Genomic DNA, 17,341 nt, shown 5'->3' with positions numbered 1-17,341 from the left:
TGGAAATGATTTCAAAAGCTCTCAGGTTAAAAGTAGAAAATTATCTGAGTTTATTCTCCTATGGATAACAGAAGAGTTATCCATAAGGAATTTTATCAAGTTGCTAAAATGTTTTGTTTTAACATTCTGCTTCTTTCCATTTATTTGTCATAGCTTTTCCATACTGACATGCACGAAACTGTAGTCTTGAGACACAGAGTTTCAGAGACTTGCATTTACCTCAAATAAATTCATCTAGTTCTTTGATGCAGGGACAATGTAAGCAAGTTCTTCTGTTTGCTTAGTAGAGGTAGAAAAGTCAGAATTTATGCCTAATTTTAAAACACTTTAAGGTACAGAGTAGATCATGTACCAGCTTCCAGTGTGTCTTGCCAGTTTACAGCACTACATCACCTCCTGTACTCACAGTAAACGGCCTTGTCCAAAAGTTTATTTTGACCGATTTTTTGTTTTCAAGTTCTTTTAGCATCTCTATTCATCTAGTAAATGTCATTCTTTCAGGTAGTCCAGATGAGGAAAAAGCAGGCTGTGTTATAGTAAGTGTATTAGGATACCACAGAGAAATACCTTATCAATCTCTTTATTCATAGGTTAAAATGTAATGCCATACAGTTCTTAACAATTACTGACTGAAAAAAAATTATCTGCATAAAACAGAAGCAAAACTGAAGGAGACTAATTAAAAAAGCCATCTTGCTTCAACTTTTGAAACGATTACATACAGAATAATATACATATTTACATTACAAGTATATTATATAAATATAATATATATGTAATTTTGTAACCACAATAAATATCAAGGTCTTTTTTAGGCACACAGCATAGAAAAAAATGCAGAATCTGCACAATCCTTAAGATTCTTGGAGTGACTCACTCTAACATTGTTTTCACACTGAAAAAGCAAATATTTTACACAAAATATACAGCCACAGTTTACGCAGTCCCCAGTGAACAGGGAATCTTTGATCATCCTCCTATAAGTCTACTCCTTGATTTTCTAATACTATTGCTCTATACAGCTATTACATAAGAAAATAGTTTGCCGGTTTGTTTTTTACTCAGCTAATAGCCTAAGTAATTATCAGTGCTAATAAAATAAGTACAGCATATCTACATAAGGTATATTACAGGTGTTTACACAAACACAGGTTTGGTGAACTACTACTGAGCTCACCATTAATACTTGGGAGTCAACCTGAAATTCAGCAGAAAGAAATTGATTTTCAATGATATAACCTCAGAAATATTTTATCATTTGAGCAAGACCTGGGCTTCAGAAATAGAAAGCTTTAAATTTAGAAGTTAATTTAAAAATCAAATTCTTGGCTATCCTGGCAGATGTAGGCTGCCATTGCATTTGAATCTTTCCTTCAGTGCAAATAAAAACTCAGAATTTTCTCAACCAGTACGTACTGTCGTGACATTTTAAAGACTGTCACTGTGGAGCACCTGAGATCGCACCCTAGCAAGTGACGCTGACCACTTCTCACAGCAGGGCCGTGATCAGTGAGAGAAGAAACACAGCACTTTTTTTGTTCTGTGGTTACAAATCAGACTCTGGCATGTCAGGCATATCTGCCATCAGGTAGCCAATACCGTAACGCCCGTTTGGAGCCGTGTCCAAAGTTGGCGAGCCAGTCTGTTTTCGATATATGTTTTTGCCAAAATTTGGAGACGGCACTTCACTTGGACTCTTCCCATGAATCAGACTTGTATTATCTCCCTCCAGATTAACAGGTTCCTTTATTATCCGACCTCTTTTGTAGGATACAGATGCCAAACTACCAGAACTGTCATCAATAAGGTTGCAACGGCGTACCATGAAGACTATTGGGACTGGCAGTATGGCCAACACCATCAAAGATATACAGACAATCATTCCCCATGTTGGATAGCTGTGGAACTCTTCCGTAGCCTGAGAAACACAACAGAAAAATGATTAATACATCTTTACCAGAAAAATAACAAAAACCTGCAGTCCTCATTGAGGTCTGCAGTTTTCAAGCAGAAAACTCCACGGCACTCACAGTGTGGGCACCACTACAGATCTCAGGTTTGAAGAGTCATGGAGATGTAGGATTGCTATCTTTCAGGCAGTGAGCAGGACTAGAACACTGTTGAACAGTTTTTGAGAGCACTTCAGCAGCACACAAATGAAGATTTTCACTTTAGGCTTTATGCTACATTTCTCTGTAGCTTCCTGATCCTTTAAAGGAATTCCAGAACAGACAAGTGTGCAGTGGGTTCTGTAACTATGCCTGGAAAATTAGCCCCTGTTCCGTAGGCTAATAGTTGGTCTAGACAGGAACCATCTCAGTTATTGCACTTTGCATAAGCATCAGGTAAACTGTAATGTTGGGGCACTACTATACCCCACACCTCTGCTGCATCCAGGCATCAACGGCCAACAGGCTCTGCTTGCCTGACTTTGTATGTGGAAAGGAATTGCATGTTTGGTATTCTAAGGTATCTCTCTAATTTTTGAGGGCAAGACTCAAATGTTACAAGAGCATTTTTCTGAGAATCATGTAGCTGTCTGGATAGAGGCAGGCATACTATCAATAGTAAAGCCAACCTCCTGTGTTTATCCTTTACCGGTCTTTGCTGTGACTTCCCCCCAAGCTAATTTGGGAAAGTTTTGTTAGATGAATGTCTCTGACATTTTCTCTCTGTTTTGCATAAAAAGCCTGTAGAAATAGCTGAGGGCTCATGGGCCTACAACTAGCTGAAGTCTTCAGAGTTCCCTTGACTAAAATCTCTTTTTGAAGTCGAAGCTCAGAACTGTCTTGCCACTCACCGAGACAAGTTCTTATCAGAGCCAGGTTTTAATACAGCTGCTACACTGTGATATGTGTTCCCAAAGGGAAAAAATTATGACACATAAAAAACCTGATGTGATATCTGAAATGATTTATGCAGTTATCATCTGTTTTCTGCAATAAAATAAGACTTAATGAATGTGAACAACCTCTCCCATGATTATGAATTTCTTTATCATTCGTTAGGAAGTAAGTCACCCAGAGCATACAGGTTTGTGTCAATCAGTTATATTTTAAAGCAGAACTGCTTAAAATTAAAAAACTGTTGATTTTACATCAAAGTTACTTGAGATAAAAGCAATCATGTCATTATTTAGGCTGATTTTGAATTTCTAATTGTAACTTTTTTGTCTGCTCATGTGCTTCAAATGCTTCAGATACGATCACAATGATGATGATGATGGTATCATACTTAAATACAAACCCTACATATACATACCGTATCCTCAATCCAAGCATTGTAACCAGGAGGACTCAATCCCATTTGGACAATGGTAGCTACCAGCAAACATAACAATACAAAGGGTGAAACATACTTCCACATGTAGTAATAATACTGGCTTGGAGAAAACCCCAGCATATCCTTCAGGTCTTCCATAAATCTGTGAAAGGATTAAAATGTTATTGTTAGTGTAGACACTGAGATTTTGAGCACTATAATTGATACATAGCACCCAACCTGAGGGAATCAAGACACTGAAAAAAATGTGCATATAGAAATAGCTGTAGTTTAAATTACTTGATGGGCTGAAAAATAGAGCTTATACTAGTAGTTCAGACCAGACGAACAAAAGGAATCACTGCACAGTACAGTGATTTAGTAAGCTGCTTGCTGGACTGTGCTGAAGATATTTACACTCGTATTTCTTTTAGAAGATTCTTTTTTACATTTTCTTCTATTGTCTGCTGGGTTGTTTACCAGCACATCTTACACATGTGTAACATTAATTTTGAACCCACACACGTGCTGCAGACTGAAAAAAAAAGAACTTCATGCACAAGCTATGCTTTGCATCATATAAGCTGCTGAAATAAAACTCTTCCAAGCTATAAAACTGCTGCCTTTCTCCTCAAATTTTTAAGTTAAGCCATGAACAAAACTCCTATTTTCATACTCATGACGGAGTACGTGGTTCCAGAGCCAGTAGAAACAGAGAATGATTTTAGAAATAATACTTTTGGAGTGTGCGCAAGCAATGATTGTTTTAACTCCCTTGTGGTCCCACTCCTTTTTGAAATGTGCATCTCAAAAAAGCTCTATAGAAGGATGTTTTCCAATATTTTTTTACATATATAAAGCTTCTGTCATGTAAACTCTCAGAAAAAAAATTTAACTGCACAGCTTGAGGCATTCTATTGTTTGTTTACACTGAAATAAAACACATCATTAAAAGGAAGCTGAATTTACAAATGGATTGTGCCCTCTACAGGTAGCCTTCTCTTTCTGAGATCTCCAGTTCTTCTACCAGTTAAACATGAATCTGTTATCCTTACTTTAAAGTAGTCTTCCATTGTCACCATCCTACTCATCCTCTTCTAAAAGTCTCCTTTAGCTGAAGCTCCTTATAGCACTGATTACAGTGTGGGAGATTTTCCTTCTTGGCTACAGAAATTCACACGTTGTCTCTTTTCTATAGCACCCTTTGGAAGCTATGCTTTAGTTTTCTACTATCTGATCAAAGACTTAATGTCAAATAATTAGACATTTATACAGAACTTTATCTACAGGGAACCCTTGGTACTATCACAGCCAATGGCAGCCTGAGGCTGTTGATGCTGACAGTTTTTGCAAACTGAATTGCTAGGTTTCTGCAGAAACATACATCAGAAGAAATACTAGAAATACTGCAGAGGGAATACTCAGGTGGTCATTATAAATGAGAAACTTGGCTGTTAACTTTTCACTGTATCCTGTCAGAAGCCCTTCTGAAAACATGAATTGCCTGTACTGTGAGTCATAAGCAAAGGATTACCATATTTTAGCTGTGCCTAAACATCAACCTCCTCACAGGTGAGTTGCTGACTTCTGGCATATCTACTTCTATTCACAGTGGAGCTTGGACGTTACCAACTTTATAACCAGGTCATCTGTTTTATCTTTTGGTTGCATGTGTAAAATAATCTGTGTGGTGTTTTTATATCTAAATGATCATTTATAGATTATACATGCGGTCCAAGTTGGAATTCTCCTTGAGCAAGCAAGCAGACCAAGTACTACTTGCATAGTCCAGAAACAATGTCTGAAAACCATAAAATTAAATTTTCTTATAGCTTTGTTTCATTGTGATTAATGATTGCTGATTACTCAGATCAGACAAGTGAAAAGTCAAATGAAACCCCACTCCTTCTATGTCGCACTTTTTCTTCATGCAAAGGAATTACAAACATTTTAATTACTACAACATGTTATTACAGCATGTTCTGTTTAACCTGTGCATGGCATAAGTTAACCCTTCTATTCCTTAAGCATGGCATATACTGATCTCACTTACTAAACACATTCTGCTGATTTTAGACATAAAATTAATTCAACAAAAAAAAAGGGATTTATGGTCATTCCTCTTCATCCATCCCCAACAGGTCACTTGACTTCATTGTCAGCTGTGTTGCTTTCAAGTAAGCTTTGACCCTGTTTTTGCTGTCATCTCCTCTCTCACAACTAATGCAAAGAAAAATTAATTGCTATAATGCCCCAAACTCAATTTCGTTCTTAAATTGAAACTTTTTTCTTTTTACTGCCATTAGAGCTTGCTTTGTTTCTTTCTCAGGCTGCCTGAATACTGCATTGAAATACTCATCCTCATCTGTTGCTTAGACCATGGTTATTTCTGAAATCTTCTTGATGTCTTTGTTAATACAAATTCCCTATACTTTTCTATCTAGCAGCCTTTCTAAATTTCTAATTTTGTCTCTTTTGCTGCATTGTCTTGTTTTTGGACCTCTTGCAATTATTCTTTGGGTTTCAGTACACTGTTCTGATGTAGTGTATCTTGCTCCAATCCTGTTCTTAGTAACAGACTAGATTCTGGACCAGACTGTCATGCTTTCTATTTACTTGTATTCCTGTGTAAAATGCAGATGCTTCATACACTTTATTTAAAATAGTAATAATTATTGTAAAGAATGGTGTTGATATGGACAGGGAGATACATTTCCTTCACTTACTTGTCTATTCCATAAATTCGGATGACTGCAATATTCTCCAAAATGACCACGATAAGCAGGGGCAGAGTAGCTGAGTAGTCATCAAACATTGTCACAAAATAATTTCCAGAGCGCTGCACAAAGATCAGGCCAATAAAAAATGCTACCAAGCAGCAGATGACTGGAATAAAGGACAGAAATGTGAGCTATAACTACAACAAAGTTCCATAGACAATGAGGACCTAATGCATTATTTCATAAAAATCAAGTCAGTAGCATTTTAAGTCCTGATTAAGAGATTAATCAGCAGAGATTAATCAAGTGACTATTTCTCACTAAATGTAATGTAAATGCAGAGGTAAAATAAACCAGTAGGCAAAACATCACATATCATGTTAACTGGTCACCAGCTCAACTTTTGGAATTCAGAAGTGAAAAGAACTTAGAAGTGAAAATATGGGAAAAAAATAATATGAAGAAGTTTCTATGATTCTAAAAAGACTATGATTCTAAAAAATACAAAGGGTGAATAGACTGCTCCTAGAAGATCATTAACGACATAAAGTTCTATTAGATCTGTCTAAATGTATTTGTCCATTAAGCAACATTTCTGTCCCTTCTGTAGAGGCAACCCAAAATATATTTCTTGAATGGCTGATCCTGCATAATGGATCTCAATATAATTTTCTCCAACTAAATTTGTCAGCAACAGGACTTAATGCTTAAGTCAAATTTCAATATATCATGGAATCAGTTGTAGGCTGACAGCTGTAAGACTGATTCTTACAGTTTTAAGTGCTCTTTTTTTTTTTTTTTTCTCACAGGGAACTTAGGCTAAGGATGTATCTAAGTAGTCCAAAATGAGGTGAAATTAATCTGTGTCAAAATATAAAATATCTTTACAGAATACACGCATTGCATGAATCCAAGATAATCAATTATTATTGATTATAGTACTGAATGTAAAACAATAACACTGTTTTAAATACTATGGTAGAAGTCTTGAACTACTACTATAATGTCTTTATGGACTTTCCACCACTCAGCATGAGGCATTGTTGAATGCAAAATAAATTCAAGCATTTCAGTTGGTTTCTCTGAACTCAAAGAGTTGCAAAAGTACTAACAATCCTGTAAAAGTTGAAAGTTTCTGTCTTGTAAGTACAAAATCTATTGCAGCTATAATCCTTCTTAAATACCACTAGTACTGCATGAAAAATAATCCAGATATTTCAATTTTTTCCAGTTAATTAACAGGACAGCACATCAAGTTGTAATCTTTTGAGTACAACTGAGTTTAACTAAAATCATGCATGCACACCACTTAAAAAGGCTACAAGAGAAAGACAGTTCTTGAATGTTTCTTTATCTTAATTATTTTTTTTTCTAAGAGAGTAACAAGGAAAATACTGTAAAATGCTCCATTACTCCAGTGTAATGACTATAAATCATGGTACTTGCACACATACTTAGGAAGAACAGCTAATTTCTAATTGTTGTACTGGTTATTCATCAAGAAGTTAAGACCCAATTAAAAAAAAAAACAAACAGACCAAAAAGGGCTCAATAACTTAGGACTTCTGAAAAATCAATTGATTTATCTTTTTTAAGAATTTGATTTTTTTACCTATCAAATACTACTTGTTATCTCAGTAAAGTAAGGAAAGCAACTGGGGAAAAAAGCAGTTACTCTGCTGCATCAGGGGTTAACTCTCATAAAATGTATTATTATTTCTCTCATAGAGTTTATTATTTTCTTCATAGAGTTAGCCAATGTTAAAGCACCATTTTTTAAAATTTGTTTTCTATCCCACCTTTTATAGGCATTGATAGGAAAGCTGAATTTGTGCATAAGACACCAAATCTCTTGCAGCTGTCCTGAAGGTTTTCAGAAACCTAACTTTCACACCTTTGCTGGTGCTTTATATAAAAAAGAGAAATCCCTCCAAGTCAAGGCTACGTGAACATGCTACACCTCAAATAACTTAGGGTATTTAAGTAATAAAAAAAAACCCAAACAAGTAACTTAGGGCATTTAAGTAATAAAAAAAACCCAAACAAAACAACTAGATGTCTTGTTTAAGACTTTATAAACATTTAACAGGGAAAAATATGTTTCTCTAGAGAGTTACTGTACTGATTTTAGCATAATAAAAATTTCATTATAAATTAAGATTTCATCTGGCCTACTCAGGAATAATTTGTAGTAATTCACAATGTATTTTCACTCTTCCCTTTTCCTTTGTTTCTCCAATGTGTGACACGGGATGGAATGGAAAGCATTCTGAAAGAGCCCAAAAGGACTGACCATATAGAAACTTGTAACAGAAATTGAATTAAAATTTAAGTTTTTAGGGTGTTTATGCTACTATAACATTCAGGATAAGGTTTTATTGGCAGATATTAATGTGCCTGTGCATGGAAGTACAGTCTGAACACAGTGATTTACTGCTCTGTAAACCTTCATGTCCAAAAAAAAAAAATAAAATTCATCGTGCCAAAAAAAAAATTCATTTACTGCTCTATGGAGAAAAGAATGTTTGTGTAACTCACCAGTAAGAATTTCTTTCCTGACCTTGAAGGTATCAACAATGGGCGTGATAATGCCTTCAATGGTTCCAAACATACTTCCAAGTCCCAGATTTACTAACATAAGAAAGAACATGACTGACCAGAAGGGAGAAGCAGGGAAGTGGGTCATTGCTTCTGTAAATGCAATAAAAGCTAAACCAGTTCCTTGAACTGCCTGTCAATGAGGAAAAAAAAATTATATCATTAATTGTGAATTTATTTTTGGTTTTTTGGTAGTGTGACAGCCTGACAAGTCTGACTTTGTGCTCATATGCTGTCACTGATTAACTCTTGAAGGCAGAGAGGGAAATTGCTATCTAATACATAATTCTTCCAATTAATATTATTTACTGAAGCATGAGAATTTGTAAGCTGATTAGCATTAACACATTTCTTTCATAGAATCCTAGACTATGAGGTTTGAAGGTGTCTCATGGATCATCTGGTCAAAACTTTCTTGGCAAAAGCAGTCTAAACAGGATGGTCCAGCACCCTGTCCAGCTGAATCTTAAAAATGTCCCATGGTGTGGAAAGCACCACGTCCACTGAGAGATTAGTCCAAGGGCTGACTGCGCTAACTATGAAGAATTTTCCTCTCTTGTCCAATCAGAACTTCTTTCTCTCCTTCACTGATAATTTTGCATGACAGCTACTATATAGGACTGTTACAAAATACACTCTGTATTCTCCAGTAAGCATGTAAAGGATTTAATTTCTATACTTTTCTTTCAAATTTAAAGAGTGGACCACAGTATAGAAAACTTAAGACTTAGAAGTCTAAGTCACCAATTTTATATTTTATCTTCAGATGCTGATGCAACTATATAGAAGTCAGTGTTTCAATCTGCAATTGCCTCTCTAAAGCTAGAAAACTATAATTTCTGTAACAGATTAGGCTTACTGTAAGATTTAAAAACAGGATGATACTCATTAAACAACTACCTAATAAGCAGATAATAATTTTTTGCTTTAGTGAAGTAGTATTTATATCTAATAATTGTATCTTAACACTAAGATACAATTATTATTAGCTATAAATAAATTATATAAATATTATTATATAAATAAATATTATTATATAAATATAAATTGCAGTCTGAGACATTGAATAGGTAACACCTCTGTTTAGTCTTTGGAAAAACCCTCATGCTCAGTTCTTCTGAAGAACAGAACGAAGCTTAAAAAACTTATCACCTCCTGAGAAGAATGCTATAATGATCAAAATATATTATAAATCAGTGAAGACTATAGTAAGACATCAGACCTAAAAGTCCTCAAGTGAGCTGGAATGCAACCATGTTTCCATCCAGGTCTTTATAGGTGCATGGCTCACAGGTACACTGTACTGACACTCCATGTAGGTACACGTCACAGCTTACTTCAGGCTTACAAACATTCACCTCTTCCTAATCTCTGTATTCAAGACTTAATCTCACCTTGCCAAGCTCAGCTTCAATTTGACAGGATTTCAGACCAAGAGAATCAAACTGTTCTTCTTTGACTTTCTGTATAATGTCATAAACTAAATTGTAATCTTCTGCTGTAATGCTTGAGAAATTGATATGATGTGGGATCATATCTTGGCTGAGATTGCCCATTTTCAGAAGTTTTAAAATCTTCTCTGAATTTCTGTAAAACACAATAGAACAGAGAGAACAAACTCAGTGGTCTGTGTTAATTCATAAATTAAATAAACCGTAAAAATAATTTTAAAAAAAGAAATGGATATTCATACTGGGTAACACATTTTTCATTTATGATATTGGCTTTGAAGCCCAGAACTGCAAACACCACCAAAGTTGCCAGCACAGAAGTGAAAAAATTGATGAAGGACACCAGTACAGCATCAAAATGGCAGTTGTTGTCTCTCTTGTTGTAGCTTGAAAAGGCAATGACTCCACCAAATCCAAGCCCTAAGGCAAAGAACACCTGAGTAGCAGCTTCTCTCCAGACCTTGGGCTCCAGCATTTTTTCAAGCTGTTTGAAATTAGATATAATATATGTCAGCTATAAAATGCATTTCTATTATATGAAAAAAACAACAGAATAAACACTACATCATAAAAATGCTAATACTCCACTACAACTGTATTTTCATTATGATAAAATGAAAGCTGAATGCAGCCCCTGAAGCTGGGAAACTTAAGGGCCAGAATTTCTACTTATTTTATATTATCTAAACATTGAGGAGAAACATGCTATACATATGTTCCAAACAACAAGACACTACTGGAGCTATCTAACTGAAATATCAGCTAGTTATACTGAGAAATAAGAGAGGGGTTTTTTTTACAATACCTTTTTATTTACAGTATATGTACTGACTTCTGTTAGACTTAAGATGTATTTTAGATTGATCAACCCTTTTAAGAAATGCAATGAGTATGATTAAAGTTGCCTTGCTGTCACTTTTCAAATGAACAAAAAGAAGGTGAACATGAGATACACATGCTTATATGGAATTCTATTACATGAAAATAAGTAAAACAAAACAAAATACATGAAATGAACACTTGCCACCACAAGCTGTATAGTGCCTGAGTCAAATCTCTTAAGTCAGATGCCTTGAACTTCAACCCTTTGTTAAATGGGTCATGTATTACAGGGGCAACTAAGTCTTTTATAAAAAAAATTATCAGTATTGCTCACTCAGATCAACTGCATTGCTCAAAAAAAAAACCACTTTTTTACAAAGTTATGAGTCATCATCTATCTCAAATTCTTTTAGATACTGATTCACAAAAAAGAATTAAAGAAAAACATGTCAAATTTAAACATCAGATTTGCTCAAGCTGAATCAGGGCCTCTATTAATGCAAGTGACTTTTATTTTCTTTAAGCCCTACGTTTATTCATAGAAATAAAACTGAAAAGCATCAGCATAGATGCCAGAATTATCAGACTGACTGTCTTACTCTGAGGAGAAAGAAATCTGCTATTGTTACAACATTTTGGATAAAATGTCTGTTTCCCATGGAGATATAATATTTATTATAGATAAGCAGCAGAAAACTTCTTTTATTCACTTATATATAGCTGAAATACAATAAAATTGGGAAAAGGTGTTTATGACAATAAACATATTCCTGACTTACAATTTAGATTATAAATACAATGCACAAGTGGCTACTGCACGTAGTTCTAACTCAGGCACTGTTATGCCAGAGCTTTCCCACCAGAGGGAGAGCAAGGAACACTCTTAACTGTAACAATCTCTAATTGCTTGAAATACCAAAACCCTACTCACTTCCTATAATATATCCTTTGGTACCATCAGAAGTAGTGTGTTTTCGGATACATGTAGCCCAGACTTCCAAAATTAACTCTAGACTGATTTGCTATTAGGTATGGTATGTGAAATTTTGGAGTCTCTGTACTTCAGTTTCATATAATCCCACATAATCCCTAACAACTGCAGTAGTTAAGTGGGCTTTTCACATACCTTTCTTTAGGTTTTCCGTGAATTTTCTTATTTAGAATTTCTGCTTTGTTTAACAGCCATGCCAAACAGAGAAATTCTTCCCTTCTGCATTAGTCTTGCACTCTCACACCTGCACCAATGTGTGCCAATCCTCTCCCACTGATGGGAATTTGCTGCAATCGCCTGTGCTCAAAAGATGGCCATTTGTTCAGCTAATTGGGCCAAAAAGATGCTTCTCCCTCTCACATCTATCTACCTGGATCATTTTCATGCTAGATTGGTTTAGCATTCCTTTTTAGAGCCTGGGTGCCCAAATAAAGTGTTGTTAGCACATGGAGTGAATGAAACAACAGGTGTGGGACTCTGAATTTCTTCAAGTAGTCTCCTATGAACCTACAGTCCAAATTAGTGCTAAAGTACAAAAAAAATTATAATGGAAATATTTTGTAAGGTTTATATTCACATATAATACATATCACATACAGGACTCCTATCTTCAAATTTAAACCACAACTTAAATTTTGATACAAAACTGGAAACTGTGAGAAGAAATTAAGAACCATTTTTCTTTTTATATCATTTAAATGAACAGTTGAAACATTTGTATAATTAAGTATAATGTAACTGTAAAGTAAACACCAGCTGCAACTTTTTTTTTAAGTATAACTCATGAAGCAGTGAATACTGAAGAGGTGTTGGTATCCAAGGGCAGTTTTTATATTTATTTTCCCTCAGTATCTAGTGGTACTTCTCCAAAGGCACTGTGGTTGAGAAAACAAATTCTATCTTATAGAGGTCTGTATTTCACCTTCACTTTAGACTTTCTCTCGTAAGTAGGCATTACATTTCTCTCTTCCTCAGGTTTCTCAAATTTGCCTGAGCAGCCTGCAAGTTTCTGCACAAGCATGACTCTCTGAAGTGGTGACAGTGAATGAAGTGGAACATGACAGCATCAATGTGAGAGACAACAAAGGTCATTTGTATAGAATGACAGTTCTCCAGACACAAAACACCTGGAATCAAAACAACTGACAACACCCTGTCATCTGGCATTAGCCACTATGTGCATTGATTTTGATTATCTGATTATTTAGCTTTCATTTATGAAATAATAGTCCTGTTTTTCTCAGCTGTATTGTGAAGTGGACTTGTTGGAAAGTCCATTTCACAATACACTATGAAGCCCAGACTTATTCATTCCTGAGTATGGCTCTGAGTATTCAAACATGCTGTTCCTGCAGTATAGATGTAGTTGCAAGCATTTGAGATAAGTGTGGGTAGTATTTAGATCTTCAAGGTAAACAGTGATTCATAACATTCCTTATCACCTCCACAGTTAGAAAACCTAAAGCTGTGTAAGGCACGTTCCTGGCAAAAATATTGGCAGTAAAAAAAAATATGCTTAGAACTGCTGCTATCTTGGCAAGTCATAAGAAAATTGATAAGGAAAGCTGAGGAGCAAGTACTTACACTACTTCACTATTAAATACAGGTCACCTGTACTTTGGGCTACTATGTAAACAGCTTTAAGTTTTTTCTAAAAAGGAGGGGAAAAAAACACTCTTTTCCAAAAGGGATAAGTTAATTATTCATGCCACGATAAAAGTGCAAAGTAAAGCACTGACAACCCAGAACTAGACATTTCAATATTAGAAAATGGCAAACTTCTCTTTTCAGTATTTAAAGCTCTCTAAACTTCCTGAATCCTCTAAATTGCACTCTCAGATGTTTAGCTTTGCAGGGATGTATAGCTCTGGGAGCTCTCACTTAAGAGAGGTAACTCTACAGACCCTTGGAACACCTAGAGCCTTTGGACTTTAGGGCTTGGTATTGTGCCACTGAGATCAACAAAAATTTTGCAATTTAAGCAAACAGAAATACAGCCAAATGTTCTATGAGAACAATAAGCTTAAATGAGAGCATTCATAAATGGTCATGTTTCCACTGAAACTTTAATACCCTGCAAACAGAAATTAAGTACATACCTTAGGGGTGAACATGTGACGAATTCCATCCACTGACCCATTAAGGAGCAGTCCTCTGATCAGAAAGCATAAAAGTACCACATATGGAAAAAGGGAACTAAAATACATGATCTGAAATACAAGAAGGCAAAGAAAAAATGTAACATGACATTTAACATGGAGTTTCTTTTCAATATGTTCATTCACTGCACAGTATCCTTTGGATATATGACTGAATTGATGATCATATGGTCTAAGAAATAAGCAGAACACTTCCCCTTCCCCTTGTCTCTGCAGAAGAAAGCAAAATCACATGATTGTAAAAAGAAATTAAATTCTGTACTGTACAAAAACAATACAACTGCCTGATGTATTTATCACTAACCGATAAAGAACCTGTGGACTTCCAGAGAAATTCAGTATTAATTCAATGAGATGAAAACAAAGACAGAAGTAAACTGTTGCAGAAATGCTTCTCTTTACAAAAGCACTTTGACTGGATATGGCAAAGGTATGCAGCATGAATAGAAACTAATTTTGTCTTCAGAGGGAAAGGGGACAAGAATCAATAGAAAGTACATAACCAATGAATTCAATCACATGCTTACTGTCAAAACAACAAAAAATAGTAATCAAATCTAATATTTCATTACCCATGACAGAAAAGAAAATTTATTCTGTAAAGCTTAGTAAAATGATTCTCTAGTTAAACATGCTACTTATTTCCTTAACTGAAATGCCCCAAGAAGGTCACAGAAATTGCCATGTCAGTGCCAAACTTTTTAATAGCAAAGAATTTTGCTATTGGGACAAATTGTTTTCCCTCTGAAAATTCCACCGAGATCAAGAGATCTAGTAAATCTTTCACCAGCAAACCCAGCTGGCTGCATGCAAAGGAAGGAAGACAAGTTACCAGTACTCAGATGCAAAGGGATGGTAAATCATTAGTCAAAAGAAACAATCCAGAATCCTGGAAAGCTGCTGTGTTAATGCCAGAAGCATGCATATGTGAATGCACTGCAGTCATATGGTGAGTACACATGGAAACTTATTTCCTTAGACACTCAAACCACAGAGACTTATGCTGCACAATAAAGCTGAGGTACAGTTACAAGCAACATCTATGCTGATGAGAAGCAAAATGATTCTTCTTCAGATCTCAAGTCCCACTAAATAACTTCCATTTCCAATAAAACTGATAGAATTTTAATGCTTAACTACTAATATTCTTCTATTTGAGATTATACAAATGCAGGAGTGAGTCAAAGCACTTAACCTGCTCCTACAGATTTCATCAGAGCAAACAGACAGTGTGATGAACAGAAATGTCCTGAAATGCCCCAAAATTAAACAAAGTCATGCAGGTAAACAGTATACTCACTTTGCCTGAAGACTGAATGCCTTTGATCATGGCTAAGCATACCATGACCCAAGCAGCCAGCAAGCAGACAGTCATCTTCCAATTTAAACCCCCACTTTCTGACAGAGAGCTGGAAATATTCAGTGCTTCCCTGTACCAGTAATAAGTGGTTGCAGAACTTTTTTCACACTCAGGCTCCACAACTGTCAAAGAGATGTTAGCAAGTAAAGAAAGGGTTCGGGAGAGATATTTCATAACAGTGTTCTATCACTTCTCAATATTTCTAATTGTGCCATCATCATTTATTAAAAAGCTAAACTCAAAAACCAGTGTTAAGACATTGTCTAAAAGAAAAAGTGACTGCTATCAGTGAAAGCTTCTGGGTATATGTTTTAAAACACCCTTTTGGGACAATGTATTCCTCTGCGTTATGGTTAAACTTACTCCAAGGCAAAATTTATTTCTCACTTCAGAACTAAACAGTAGGCAGGCTTAGATGAAGACATATATTCCATTTATCACAAATAAAATTACATTATCTGCATATGATACTATGAATTATGTACTATGAAAACTACCTCTCTGCAATGAACACAAACTTGAAGACATATGGAAAATGAATTGTGTCTCCTTTGATATGACACTCAAATAAACAGGGACTTAACTACCATTATAAACAATAAAATATCTATTATTTTATTGATGATACCAAAGTGATGAGAAAAGGAGAAAAGAAAGTAAGTGGTTCCTACACAGATATATTTCATGAAAGTTGCTATGTATATTCCAGAAGTGATTCTTTGAATCATACTGTAATTCTGTTATAGTCATGTTACTAAACAGTTTAAGAAACTGTGTCTATCTAGACACGTAATACATAAACAGAAAGATTTCTTCAGAGAAAATATTTACTTAATAATCTTTATAAATTATTTATACCTAACAATCAAACCATACATGTATGCATGTCCTGAGTCAAGATAATTAATGGAAAAAAAGGGGGAAATACACTCTTTTTAACCTAACCTAACAGAGATGACAGATCTTCACTGAAATAACCTATTAAAATGGTAAGATGTTATCAAATATAGTAGTTTTCTTTTTTTAAGCTTAGTTCAGATGGTTTCTGCTCAACTTAGGCTGATACGCCGTGTCTTAATATTTAAGAAGGATAAGAGTACATAAACAACCACTGCTGCTCAATTAATGGGCAGTAGCTTGTGGAATACATTCAGTTTGACTGTCAACATTTACAAGTACTATTTCTGAATAATAACTGAAGCAAACAACTCTGGAAAAGACAGTACAAAAAGGTAGAACTTTTCAAACATCCCTGGTTGTTCTTTATTCAAGTAGTATATAAACCCACAAAAGATAATTAAAGAAAATTTAGAATCTGAAAAAAAAAAGGAAAAGAAGAAATAATTCATATTTCAATAGCAATAATAATACAAAATATCTACTGTTATAAGATAACCAAACCCAAAGGACAAGGAACTTTTCATGCTGTTATAGAATATGTCTTTTAAGAGATTATCTCATTACAGCAAAACTCAAAGGACTCATTATCTCATTTCTATTTACAAAGAAATTTAATTTACATAGAAAACAGTGCTCTTATAGGACACTTAAAAACAACAAATAGAACACTTTTGCACACAAATATCTTCTTAAATTGTAGTTTTTCTCCTTTTTGTTTGAAAACCTCAAGTTTTATATACTTTATATGATTTTTAAGAACCTCATGTTAATACAGACTTACAGGTATGAGATGCATTTTTAACTAAAGGACATTGGTCCCATGGTAATGGATGCTGAAAAGACTGTGAAAAGTAAAACAGGCTCCATCCAATAATGACATTGTAGTACAGGGCCACAAAGAAGCATACCTAGTAAGAAGGAAAAAAAAAAACAACCAAAAAGTTACATTTATGAAGCAAATAAAATAATGCCTGCTGAACTTCTGCATATCGCTGTACATCAGTCAATGAACCTAATTAACTAAATTTAGTTTTATTCAACTAAATCAGAAGAAGAGAAGGACTTGTCCCCTTAAAGTA

At 34.9% G+C, this 17,341-nt stretch overlaps 1 protein-coding gene across 1 annotated transcript in view; it reads right to left on the bottom strand.

The window, feature by feature from the left end:
* Nucleotides 1-564: 564 nt before the first annotated feature.
* The window catches only part of SLC6A15 (solute carrier family 6 member 15), a 36,937-nt gene continuing 20,160 nt past the window's right edge, over nt 565-17,341 (bottom strand). The window contains exons 4-12 of the mRNA XM_054631328.2: nt 17,044-17,170; nt 15,303-15,484; nt 13,943-14,053; nt 10,273-10,514; nt 9,974-10,166; nt 8,520-8,712; nt 5,988-6,147; nt 3,262-3,424; nt 565-1,918 (exon numbers count right to left, since the gene is read on the bottom strand). Of these exons, the coding sequence (XP_054487303.2) occupies nt 1,547-1,918; nt 3,262-3,424; nt 5,988-6,147; nt 8,520-8,712; nt 9,974-10,166; nt 10,273-10,514; nt 13,943-14,053; nt 15,303-15,484; nt 17,044-17,170 (1,743 nt within the window). The 3' untranslated portion in view covers nt 565-1,546. The remainder of the gene's footprint in view (nt 1,919-3,261; nt 3,425-5,987; nt 6,148-8,519; nt 8,713-9,973; nt 10,167-10,272; nt 10,515-13,942; nt 14,054-15,302; nt 15,485-17,043; nt 17,171-17,341) is intronic.

The sequence above is a fragment of the Agelaius phoeniceus genome, chromosome 5, assembly GCF_051311805.1.
Source record: "Agelaius phoeniceus isolate bAgePho1 chromosome 5, bAgePho1.hap1, whole genome shotgun sequence".
Lineage (NCBI taxonomy): Eukaryota > Metazoa > Chordata > Aves > Passeriformes > Icteridae > Agelaius > Agelaius phoeniceus.
This window is presented reverse-complemented; position numbering and strand designations above follow the sequence as displayed.